General features: G+C 44.6%; 1 protein-coding gene and 1 non-coding gene across 2 annotated transcripts; both read right to left on the bottom strand.

The window, feature by feature from the left end:
• Positions 1-638: 638 nt before the first annotated feature.
• Positions 639-2,599, bottom strand: Cct8l1 (chaperonin containing TCP1, subunit 8 (theta)-like 1). Its single transcript, NM_198621.2, has one exon. The coding sequence runs from the start codon at positions 2,375-2,377 to the stop codon at positions 689-691; it is 1,689 nt and encodes a 562-aa protein (NP_941023.1). The 5' UTR covers positions 2,378-2,599; the 3' UTR covers positions 639-688.
• A 5,031-nt stretch (positions 2,600-7,630) lies between these two features.
• Gm22656 lies at positions 7,631-7,801 on the bottom strand. The gene has a single exon (XR_003956103.1). It is a non-coding gene; the product is annotated as a U1 spliceosomal RNA (small nuclear RNA).
• Between the last annotated feature and the right edge of the window lie 5,135 nt (positions 7,802-12,936).

The raw sequence follows: 12,936 nt of genomic DNA, 5'->3' as shown, positions 1-12,936 counted from the left end.
TCTACTCATCTCCCAGTTGCTGGAAGTACAGATCTTCATCTTTGTTGTTCTGCAGCCTGACTTCATGTGCTGAGATCGAGAGACAGCTCTGTGGTTAAGAGCACGGCTGCTCTTCCAGACGACCTGGGTCCCATTCCCAGCACTCACATGCCCTTCACAACTAACTGCAACTCCAGCTCCAGGGGATAGAACACGTTCTTCTGACCCCAGTGAGTCCCTCCTGCACACACATGCACTCACCCATACCCACACAGCAACACACACACACAGACACACATAGACACAGACAGACACAGACAGACAGACAGACAGACAGACAGACAGACACACACACACACACACACCTTTTAGAAGGTGTAGTAGTGCACACCTTTAATCCCAGCATTCTAGGAGGCAGAGGCAGGCAGATCTGAGAGTTCTAGGCCAACCTGGTCTACAAAGCCAGTTTCAGAATAGCCAGGGCTATTATCATCAAACAAAATAAAACAACAACAAACCAAATTCCCCAAATCAATCCAAAACCCAAAAACAAAAACAAAACCCAAAGGAAGGAAGGAAGGAAGGAAGGAAGGAAGGAAGGAAGGAAAGAAGGGGCTTTAGAAGCCCCAGACATGAGGGACAGAAAAGGAAAACATCTGTATTTTGGAGGTCACTTTGCAATCCTGACCATTCTTTATTTAGTGTGCCGCTATACATATTTTCCAAAGAATTTTGCTCTCAGGGGTGAGGATACCTTTGCATTCAAGGTGGGGTCTGTGATCTGTCTGTACAAAGGAGTCTTTCTGGCCACTATAATTTGGTCCACAGTCACCAGCTGCTGCACCAGCTCAGCAACTGCTTGTAACCCTTGGGCTTTGGTCCTCAGTATGTCCCATATACCTTCATGAGTCACATTTACTAAGCCGTCTGTTCCCACTCCAACGAAGAAGTTCCCAGCTTGGTGAAATCCACTCAATTCTGCCATCACGCTTTGGGCAGCTAAGCCTGCATTCTCTGCCAGGGTTTTAGGCAGAGAACTCAGGGCTTGAGCAAATGCTTGGAAGGCCAGACCGTTGGGGCCAGACAGTCGGCTTCCTTTGTCTACCAGCATTTTTGCCAGAGCCATCTCTGTGGCACCTGCTCCTGGCAGTAGTCTGGGATCTTGACACAGCTGAGAAAATGCATCAATGCCATAGTAGACAGCCTGCTCTGCAACCCGAAGTCCCTGGATGGTGGGTCCCCTAAGGACCACTGAGAGAAAAGGTGCAATCTCATGTTCCCATTCAAACATTACCACCGCAGTATCTCCAAATTCCTTCCTGTAAACCTTGTGGCACTTCCCTGGCTCCAGGGGAGGAAGGACCCGGCCGAGCAGAGGAGTGCCCAGCTTCTCACTCAGGTAGACAATCTCCTTTCGGGACTTGGCTTGAATCACCATGATGCCACAGTAGTTAGCCTGGTCCACCGATTTCTCATTAACTTCCCCCAAGACCACTGCCACGTTAATGTCCATAATGGCTAGTTGGGCTATTTCCTTTTCCACTTGTTCAGTTTGTTTCCGAAATCTTAGTAGTTCTTCCGGGTTGGAGAGACGTGGTGTGGCCAGTGTAAATGGATTTGTAGGACCAAAGGGGCAATTGAACAGGGCCACCCTAGCATCACCAAGGACCTCAGTCTTTTGTCCACACAGCTTCCCCGCTATTGCTACTCCAGGAAAAATTCGGGAATCAGTCAGTTTCCCACCCTGAAGTACGCACACGACAATACTCTCAGGCTTGAAGCTGCCATTTGGCTCCCTGCTAACCCAGCACGCTTGAGCTACAAGCTTGGTTAAATAATCTGAGTTGGACAGGGTGTGAGTACTTATCACAGAATAGAGGGCCCAGGAAGGATCTTCCAAAGGCCCTAGAGAGCGGATGGCCAGGGAAGGCAGAGCGGTCAGAACTTCTGCTGTGGCTGTGGCAAAGGCCTCCCGGAGCTGGGTTGGAGTTAGGCCAGCCCACAGAAGGTAATGGGCCTGCTCCAGCAAGGCTTCTGTCAGTAGAACAACAAAGACCGTGCCATCCCCAGCGTTCTCTACCTGGGTTTGGGCTAATTCTTGAACAAACTGGGCAGCTGGGTGCTCCAGGTCCAGAGCCTTGAGGATGGCAGCGGCATGACCTGTACAAACTGTTTCTCCCTTGGCAGTCACCAGAAACTTCTGCCGGCCAAAGGGACCATAACAAGACCGGATGATACTGGCTAGGGTCTGAGCTGCAGCTGTGGCCCTCAGTATGTATGATGGCTCTTCTCCTTGAGATTCAGGGGTTTTCTCTAGGCCTGGCTTCAGCCGCTGGGGAAGTTCTAGGTCTGATTGAACTTTGGTTTGTGTGGCCCGGGAGGGTGGGGAGACCGCCATGGGTTAGACTAACCGTTAGAAGCACTCTGGAAATGGCAGTAGGCACACCTTGGCATCTGTCTTTGATGCTGCTCCAGAAGTCAAATGCACATCACTTGCTACCTGCAGAAGCCAACCGGAAGTGGGCCTCCACTTTGCGCCCAAGGATGAAGCGCAGAGAGTTCAGTTCCAGACCCATCTCCAAAACTGAGTCTGAACAAGCGAGGCCCCTGGGACTTGACCCACAGGAGCTAAACTGTCCCTCTGATGAAGTCACAAAGTAACAAATGGAACCAGAGATAGGGAATGAAGTCACAGAGGGACCCTGATAGCAGGAATGAAACCCAACAAACCAAAATAACTTTACTGTTGAAAATTCAGAAACACTTCTAGTTCCCAACGAAGACTGTCTTTGGTGTTTTGAGGGAACTGACGTTGGGAGTGTCCTATGTAGCACCAAAAGAACAAAAGCAAAAACAAAAACAAACAAACAAACAAAACAGAAGTAACCTGCTGGAGGTTATCACCATGCCCCAACTCAAATTGTATTATAGAGCTATAGTACCAGAAATGCCATGGTGTTTGGTGATTTGGGTGGTGTACTGGGTGGTGGTGGCACTTGCCTTTAATCCCAGCATTTAGGAGACAGAGGCTGGCAGATTTCTGTGAGTTCAAGGACAGCCTGATCTATAGCCAGGGCTGTCACACAGAGAAATCCTGTCTTGAAAAATCAAAAATCAAACCAAAACCCAAAACAAAGAAAGTCCAGAACTAACAATAAAACAAGACACAATTGGCTGTGTGGTTTATCCTTGTGATCCCAGTCCCTGGAGACTGTGGGACCATCACAAACTCCATGCCAGCCTGGGCTATAGACTGAGAATGTCCATCCCAAAAGGCAAAGGAAACAGAAAGACCAACAAAATACTCCCCAAACACAGACCAAGCCTGACAGACCTAAATTCAGTCCCCAGAGGCAAGGACAAGAGAATTGCCACAAGTCTAGGGGCAGCCTGATAGCTGCATAGGAGTTCCAGGCTAGCCAGAGCTGGCAGTGAGACCCTGTCCCCACCAACAAAACAAAATAAAACAGCAAACAAAACAGCATGGCAGAATGAAGTGCACACCTCTATTCCCTGCCCTGGCGGGAAAATGCTCAAAGATTGTCTTAGGTTCCAGTCCGCCGGGGCTACACAGCAAGGCTCTATCTTACAAAACAAAACACAGAAAACGCTAAATCCAACCCTAGTCTTCACACTGGCAGCTTACAACTACTGATAGCTCAAGCTCCAGGACACCTCCGGCTTCCGTAAGCACCTGTGCTCTTTTGCATATACCCACACTTCAATACTCACGATTACAAACAAACAAACAAACAAACAATTTTTTGGGAGGAGGGTTTCTCTGTATAGCCCTGGCCGTCCTGGAACTCACTCTGTAGACCAGGCTGGCCTTGAACTCAGAAATCTGCCTGCCTCTGCCTCCGGAGTGCTGGGATTAAAGGCGTGCGCCACCACGCCTGGTACAAACAAACCACTTTTAAAGAAGCTGAGGATGGTGGCCCACATCTTTTAAAAAACTTTTTATAGCTGGGTGTAGAGAGAGCTTAAATTTTTTTAAAAGATTTATTTATTATTATATCTAAGTACACTGTAGCAGTCTTCAGACACCAGAAGAGGGAATCAGATCTCCTTATGGATGGTTGTGAGCCACCATGTGGTTGCTGGGATTTGAACTCAGGACCTTCAGAAGAGCAGTCAGTGTTCTTAACCACTGAGCCATCTCTCCAGCCCTAAAAAAATTTTAATTATGTTTTTGAGACAGAGTTTCTCTGTATAACCCTGGCTAGCTGTTCTGGAATTTAATCTGTAGACCGGGCTGGCCTCGAACTCACAGAGATCCACCTGTCTGTGCCAATGGAGTGCTGGGATTAAAGGTGAGTGCCACCACTGCCACCACATAAAAAACACAAAAGAAATCCACAAAATATGAATTTCACATCAGACATTTCCAATCCCACTCATCTCCCTGTCCCTGCAACTCCATCCTCAGCCCTTGCTACCTGATCTGCAAAAGAAAAACAAACAAACAAACAAACAATCATGGAAGTTGTAGTGTGTTGTAGTCTGTCACATAGTATAGCCCTTTGTCCATGCATCTTTACTTGCAAATGTTCATTGCAGTAAGTCATTTGTCTGGTTCAAGGCCTCTGGCTTCTGCTACACTGTCAGTACTGGATTGTCACTGGGATTCCTCTAGAATATTCTCTTGCTGTCCTGTGTCATGGAGATCCTACAACTTTGGATCTACAGGACTGGCCCCTACACAAGCTTCAGCAGTTTGTAGATGGGATAGATGTTGGAGTGGGCTAACTCAAAGCCCTAGATCTGGGCCTGGGTGGTAGCTGAGTTGGTTAATCTGCTAGATCTCACCACCAGGACAATCTCTTTAGCACTGCCCAGATTAGCTCACCCAGTGCTGCAGCCAGCAAGAGGCAGGGCCAGCTCTCCTGTTCTCATGCCCTTGGGCATGGCTTACCCACACCACCAGGGCCAGCCCTACTGTGCTGCTCAAGCAAGGTACAAGGCCCACTCTCCTTGGTGGTCTACACCTTTAATTCCAGCATTTGAGAGGCAAAGACAAGCAGATCTCTATAGACTCAGTCTGGTCTACATGGTGAGTTCCAGGCCAGCCAAGGGTACATGGTGAGACTCTGTTTCATTGTCAGGCATGATGCTGCACTTCAGTAGTCCCATCCCTTGGGAAAGAGAGGCTGGAAGGTCTCTATGAGCTCAACACTATCCTGGTCTACAGAGTGAGTTCCAGGCTAGCCAGAGACCCTATCTCAAAATGGCAATAGAACAACAAAAAGCTGCTTAAAAGAAAGCCATGAAGCCTCCCTCTGGCCCTTTCTGGCCTTTACTCCTGCTGGCTTTGGTGGAGTAATGATGTCTATGATGCAATCTAACAGACACTTCTTGAGGACCCACTGTGATCAGTACCAGGTGGAGCACACAGGCAAGAGTTGGAAACACACAGATTTATAGGAAATGAACCCAGCTTTTGATAGGTGAGAGAGAGAGAGCCCCTGGTGGGATGAAGACTGAGTCAGCTGAGGTTGGAGGAATGTCACAACGTCATACATTTTCTATGTTTACTGGCAGTTGTCCCTGAGAGAATCAGAACTTGGAAACCACAGCAGCATAGATTGTAATAGGATGGTGGCCATAGTTTTAATATTCTCACCAAAGAGCTGTTGCAAGAAAAGAGGAAAATACCAGAGTGTATGTAAATTCAATGAGCAAAGTCTTCTACTGCTCTTCTAGAGGACCTGACTTCAGTTCTCAGAACCCACATCTGGCAGCTGGCAGCTAGTGACTTCCTCTAGGTGCAGTTCCAAGGGATCCACTACCTTTGGTCTTTGGGTACTTGAAGAACCATGCACATATCATCATATCATTACACACATACACACACGGAAATTTTAACATAATAAAAAGGCTTGGTGGTTCACACTTGTAATCCCAGTTCAGAAGATAATGCAGGAAGATTGCAAATTTAGGCCCAGCCTGGGCTGACTGGCTATCTATCTATCTATCTATCTATCTATCTATCTATCTATCTATCTATCTATCTATCTATCTATCTCCCTCCTATCTACCTATCACTATCTATCATCTATCTATCTATCTATCTATCTATCTATCTATCTATCTAATCAATCTATATCTATTGACAGGTTCTCATGAGATACTCTTGGTTGGACTGGAATTGGTTGGCCATGGATTTGCAGGGATGTGGCAGCTGCTGCCTCGAGTGCTGGGCTGTATTTCAATTTCCTTCTTTGAAAAACAACAACAACAACAAAGAAAATGGCACAACACAAAGAAGACAAACATGCACAGTGTAGAGCGGTAAAGGTCGCTGGGAATCCCAGCCCAGGCCAGCCATCATTTACTACTTTCCTTTGAGGCAGGGTCTCTCATATAACTCAGGTTGGCCTTATGCTGGTTCTGTTTTGTTGTTGTTGGTGGTTTGGTTTGGTTTGGTTTGGTTTGAGACAGGGTCTCTTTAAATCATCTTGGCTGTCTTGGAACTCACAATGTAGGCCAGGCTGGCCTCAGTCTCACAAAGGTCCACTATGCCAGCCTCCTGAGTGCTGAGACTGAAGGTGTGTGCCACTGTGTCTGGCTCATGCTGTTTATTTTTTATTGTCAACTTGATACAGTGAGACTCCAATGAAGAATTGCCTAGATCAGATGATTCTGTTTCAATGTCTGTGAGATATCATCTTTATTGATGCTTGATGGAGAGGTGGGCATAGTCCACTATGGGCAACTTGTGGGCATGGGTTTTATTAGAGTGAGCCAGTAAGTGGCTTCCTCTATGATGTGTGCTTGAGTTCCTGCCCTGACTTCCCTCAGTGATGAAGTATGACCTGGAAGTATAAGCCAAATAAACCCTTCCCTCCCCTAAGTTGCTTTTGGATAGTATTCTTATCACAGCAACAAAAAAGCAAACTAAAACAGCCTGGAACTTGTGATTCTCCCACATTAATCAGCAAGTGCAGGGTTATAGACACGTGTCTGTCACCACACCCCACCCCACTTGGCTTGTTTGTTTTTTTCTTTATATTTATATTTTTATTTTGTTTGTGTCTATGTGTGTATGAAGACCAGAGGACAACTTGTGAGAGCTGGTTTTCTTCTTTACCCACTTGGGTAAAGGGATGGAACTCAGGTCATTAGGCCTAGCAGCAAGCATCTTACCCACTGAACCATCTTGCAAGTCCTGACTGTTTTAAGATAAAGTCTCAGACTGAAGCCAGTGAAGATTCTGAACTTATGCTCTTCTTACTCGCATCTCCCTGGCACTGAGATCACAGGTGACCACTACCATGCCTGGCTTATGGCATGCTGCTGTTAAATCCAGGGTTTCGTGAACACCAAGCAAGCACACTATCACCTGACCTATGACCCCATCTCACTGTCTACTTCTTCATAAACATTGCTACTTTATGCATGAATATGAATTATTCATGTACAAATTATTATATGCATGAATAATGATAGTCACATTTTAAAAATGGTTTTATTTTTTATTAGGTATTTTCCTCATTTTAAAAATGGTTTTTGAAAATGGGATATATGAACACATATATACAACTTTTCTGTTTTTATAATCTTTTTCCTGTCAGTGTTTTCATAGCTCAGAGACTGCTTCTAAGGACATACTATCTGAAGACTGTGGACAACTCTTTATTGTTCTCTGTAACAGGGAAGAGCTTTAACATAGTTCCCCATTATTACAAATAATGCAGTTGAATTTCTTGAATTTGGGGAAATCACAGAATTCAGCATATCTCCAGTTGAATGGATGAGCATCACTCTGAAAAACCAATTTAAGATATTTAAGATCATGGTATTTCCCCAGCCAGGTAAGTATGAGAACTTTATTATGTGTGTTTTACTATGTGTGTGTGTGTATACACATAGTAGTAAAGTTCTATATAGTGTTTTAATATATAAATATATGATATATAATACATTATATATGATATGCTATATTTAAATTAAATATACATTAAACACATATAATTATACATAGTTATATAATATATAAATTTACTATATTAAACAATATTTTTTTACATTTTTCTGTTTTATGTGTGAGGAGGCACACATACATGGTGTGTGTGAAGGTCAGAAGACAACTTGGGGAAATTGAGAGTTTGTTCTTTCTTTCTAGTATGTGGGCTTTGGAGAGAACTCAAGTTATCAGGCTTTCAGGCAAGCACTCTTACCTACTGAGCCATCTTGCTGGTCCATGGGCAACTATTTTGACTTCCTTTCTCTCTCTATGTATATGTGTATACAGGTGTTCCTGTAGGTCAACAGTGTCAGATCCTCTGGAGCTGAGTTAGAGGCAGTCGCAAGCTGCCTGATGTGGTTGCTGGGAATTGAACTCAGGTCCTCTGGAAGAGCAGTACATGCTCTTAACCACTGAGCCATCTCTTCAGCCCCATCTCCCCCCCCCCCTTTAATCAAATAAGCAAGCAAGCAAGCAAACAAACAAACCTACTTGGAGCTGGACAGATGACTCAACAGTTAATGATACTTGCTGATCTCGTAGAGGACTGGCTAAGTTCCCAGCACACACGTGGCGGCTCACAACTGTCTCTGACTCTAGTTCCCAGGGCTCCTATGCCATTTTCTGGTCTCCAAGAGCACAGGCATACATGTGCTGCATAGACATAAGTGTAGGCAAAACACCCAAAACATAAAACTTACATTTTTTTCCTTCTCTCTTCTCTCTCTAAGTTTTGAGAGTCTCATATAGCATGGGCCTCCAATTTGTTAGGTATTTGAAGATAACCGTGAACTTCTAATCTCTGGCCTCTAACTCCAAAGTGCTGGATTGAAGGTGTGTACAAGTGTGCTAAGTGTTTGATCTTTAAACTTACCCAGATTCACTTACCCCTTCCTCCCTACTGTATAATTAAAGGTGTGTACCACTCATGCCTGTCTTTTTTCTTTTTGAACAAGTGCTCTTTACTGGTCTCCTGTGTATCCCAGGCTGGCCTTATACTTCCTCTGTAGTTCAGGCTGGCCTAGAGATCAAAACTCCTCTGCCTCAGCCTCATGAGATCTGGAATTACAGGTGTGTGACCTCATGATTTTGGAGAGTCTGCTAGCAACAGGCTTCTGAACTGTGACACCGGGTACACAGCCTCCTGAATGTTACTGAGGCAATAAGGAATTGCCTGTCAGTTTCAGTTTCAAGTCCCTTGGCCCACTGGGCCATCCCACTATCCTCAGACCCCAGCTTCTTAATTTGTGGATTATGTCCTCCACATGGGATCATATAACTGAACATGGCAAGAGTAAAAGGTTTCTGAACTGTAACAACTGAAGATCAAAGGGTGGGGGGCGGGGTGCAGAGAGTTGGCTCAGCAGTAAGAGCACTGACTGCTCTTCTAGAAGACCTTGGTTCTTTTCCCACCATCCACATGGCAGCTCACCTTTCCACAGGATCTTATGCCCTCTTCTGACCTCCTCAGGTACCCACATGGATCACATACATGTATATAGGCCAAACACGCATACACATAAAGCAAATGAAATATTATATAAGAACCAAGATTAGGGGGCCTAGCAAACACAGAAGTGGATGCTCACAGTCAGCTATTGGATGGATCACAGGGCCCCCAATGGAGGAGCTAGAGAAAGTACCCAAGGAGCTAAAGGGATCTGCAACCCTATAGGTGGAACAACAATATGACCTAACCAGTACCCCGGAGCTCTTGACTCTAACTGCATATGTATCAAAAGATGGCCGAGTCGGCCATCACTGGAAAGAGAGGCCCATTGGACTTGCAAACTTTATATGCCCCAGTACAGGGGAACGCCAGGGCCAAAAAATGGGAGTAGGTGGGTAGGGGAGTGGGGGTAGGGGAGGGTATGGGGGACTTTTGGGATAGCATTGGAAATGTAAATGAGGAAAATACCTAATAAAAAATATATAAAAAGAACCAAGATTAGTTCTGATTTTATTTTTTATTATTTATTTATTTATTTTCGAGACAGGGTTTTTCTGTGTAGCGTTGGCTATCCTGGAACTCACTCTGTAGACCAGACTGGCCTCGAACTCAGAAGTCCGCCTGCCTCTGCCTCCCAAGTGCTGGGATTAAAGGTGTGTGCCACCACCACCCGGCTTATTTTGTTTTTTTAAATCATGGCCATGAGTGTTGGCACATGACTTTAATTCCAGCACTCAGGGGCAGAGGCAGAGGCAGAGGCAGAGGCAGGAGGATCTCTGTAAGGTAGAGGCCCAGTAAGTTGAGGACAGTCAGGACTACATCAAGAGAACCTCTCTCAAAAAATAAAAGCAAGCAAGCCAACAAACACCAAAGATTTGGGGATGGAGAGCTAGCTCAGCAGTTAAAAGCACTGGCTGCTCTTCCAGAACACTTGGGTTCAATTGTCAGCACCTGCATAGCAGCTCCCAGACAATCTGACACTGTCTTTTGGCTCATGCAGGCAAAATTCCCACACTCATAATTTTTTTTTTTTTCAAAATAGGATTTCTCAGCCAGGCGGTGGTGGTGCATGCCGTTAATCCCAGCACTTGGGAGGCAGAGGCAGGTGGATTTCTGAGTTCAAGGCCAGCCTGGTTTACAAAGTGAGTTCCAGGACAGCCAGGGCTATACAGAGAAACCCTGTCTCCAAAACAAACAAACAAACCAACAAACAAAAGAACACACAAACAAACAAACAAACAAACTAGGATTTCTCTGTGTAGCTTTTGCTGTCCTGGAACTCACTCTGTAGACCAGGTTGGCCTTGGACTCAGATCTGCCTGCCTCTGTCTCCTGAGTGCTGGGATTAAAGGAGTGTGCTACCACCACCATGCACAATGTAGTTTTAACTAAAAAGGAATATTAAAAAAAATTAAAGGGCAGTGAATCCAAGGAATTTGCTTTTAAAATGTTCTATTTGTATTTATGCATTTGTGTATGTGTGTATGTACACACACAAGTGTGCCAGAGGAGGTCCAAAAAGGCGGATCCCCTGAGGCTGGAGTTTCAAATAGTTGTGAGTTGTCTGATGTGGGGACTGGGAACTGAACTCTGGTCATCTGGAAGAGCAACAAGTATTCTTAACTGCTGAGGCTCCCCTCTAGCCCCAAGTCATTTCTGACAGTTCTATATCTGGCAGAGAACTGCAGCCTGGGCTTTTGAACACAGAACATGAGACATACTCTACACATGCCATCATGCAGTGCCACACCATTGGAAGCTGACTGAAACACTTCACACTGGAGACTATAGTATGTTATAAATTGCAGTGTTTTTACTGTGCAAAATTCTCTTCTCTTGTGGGAAAAAAAAAAAAAAGAGGTTTAGTTACAGCAATCAAAGAGTTTAACCATTTTCCTACCTGTCTTCCCAGCATTAAGTATCAACTTGTATTACACTGTTAGAATATTTGACTTTAAAAAAAAAAATTTCATTTTAAGATAGTAGTCTGGGGAGTGGCACAGGTTTATAATCCCAGCACTGGCAAGATAGAAACAAAAGGACCAAGAGTTCAAGGCCATTCTTGGTTACAACCTAGCTTCAAGTTTGAAGCTGGAGACAATGTAACATTGCTTCAAAAAACAACCAGAGGCGGTTAAGAGAGGCAGAGGCAGGTGGATCTCTGTGAGTTCAGGGCCAGTCTGCCTATACAGTGAGTTCCAGGCCAGCCAGAGATACACACTTTCTTGGGCAAAAAGGGGTTTAGAGTAGACAAAGACCAGGATGCCTTGCTCTACACCCATCCAGAGGAACAGGACTATCCTTGTGGAGACAGAGGTGAAGGGTGAACATCATCTTAAGTGGCAGCAGACTAGATAAAAGGGATTGGTTAGGTGAAAGGCAAAGGGTCATAGGGTGACAAGGAGAGCCAGAATCGCCTGATTGGAACCAAAAGCCATTGACCAAGTCTGGAGGAGCACAAAGCTGGCTTAATAGTGGAAGACAGAGGGGCTTTCTGGGGTACTCTGTGCTAGGCCAAGGAATCCAAACACTAACTTGGGGGGGAGGGTTGTGAGTTCTGCTTCTTCTTCAGAGAACCTAGTTGTTTTCATAAGATTTGATTTTTATTATTTTAAATTATTTTTTATTATTTTACTTTATTCATCATTTATTCATTTTATTTATTCATTTATATTATTTATTATTATTTATTTATTATATTTTATTTTTAAAAATTATTTATTATTTTAAATTATGTGTGCACTTTTAATTCCAGCACTTAGGAGGATCTTTAAATTTGAGGGCAGTCTGGTCTACAGAGTGTGTTCCAAGACAGCTAGGGTTATGCAGAAAAACTCTGGAAAAAAACCAAAACAATTCAAAAACCCATGTGTGAACTGTGCATACGTTTGCACGGCACGTAGGTATGTGCATGGGAGTACAGATGCCCAGAGAGGTCAATGGTATCAACGCCCTAGAGCCGGACTTACAGAAGGTGGCAATTTGTCTGGCATGGGTCCTGAGAATCAAATTCAGGTCCTCTGGAAGAGCAGCAAGTGCCTTTAAACACTTAGCCATCTCTCCAGCCCCTATTTATATCATACACCCTCCTAGCCTCCCTCCCCACCCCCACACAGTTTCCTTACAAAGTCCTCTCCTCAGTGAGGCACAGCACAGAAGAAAGTGGTAAGACTGATCTTTGTCTTTGACTCCTAAGTCAGTTTCTTAAATCAGGCTCCAATGAGTTTTAAGAACTTACTTGGTGAGGGAAATCAGATCCAGTGTCCATGAACTTGAAGCAAGCGTTCTACCAACTACCTTATATTTTAACTTGTTTTCTTGTTTTATTTTGTTGTATCTGTCTCTACATAGGTCAAAATAATTGTAAAACTGTTATATCTCAATTTTATTTCGAAGGGGATGTTCTTCTGAGAAATAGATTGGATATAATTTTTTTTTAATGTCAAAAGATGTGGTCCAGGGTGGCAGGCCTGTGGACTAAGCACATAGGAGGTAGAGGTAGGAAGCCCTCGAGTTTGAAGCACTGAAGTTTAAGGCCAGT

This window comes from Mus musculus, chromosome 5 (genome assembly GCF_000001635.26).
Source record: "Mus musculus strain C57BL/6J chromosome 5, GRCm38.p6 C57BL/6J".
NCBI classification, from domain to species: Eukaryota; Metazoa; Chordata; class Mammalia; order Rodentia; family Muridae; genus Mus; species Mus musculus.
This window is presented reverse-complemented; position numbering and strand designations above follow the sequence as displayed.

Excerpts from the sequence above, each read along its gene's own strand:
- Cct8l1 (NM_198621.2), bottom strand. The coding sequence starts at position 2,377 with ATGGCGGTCTCCCCACCCTCCCGGGCCACACAAACCAAAGTTCAATCA.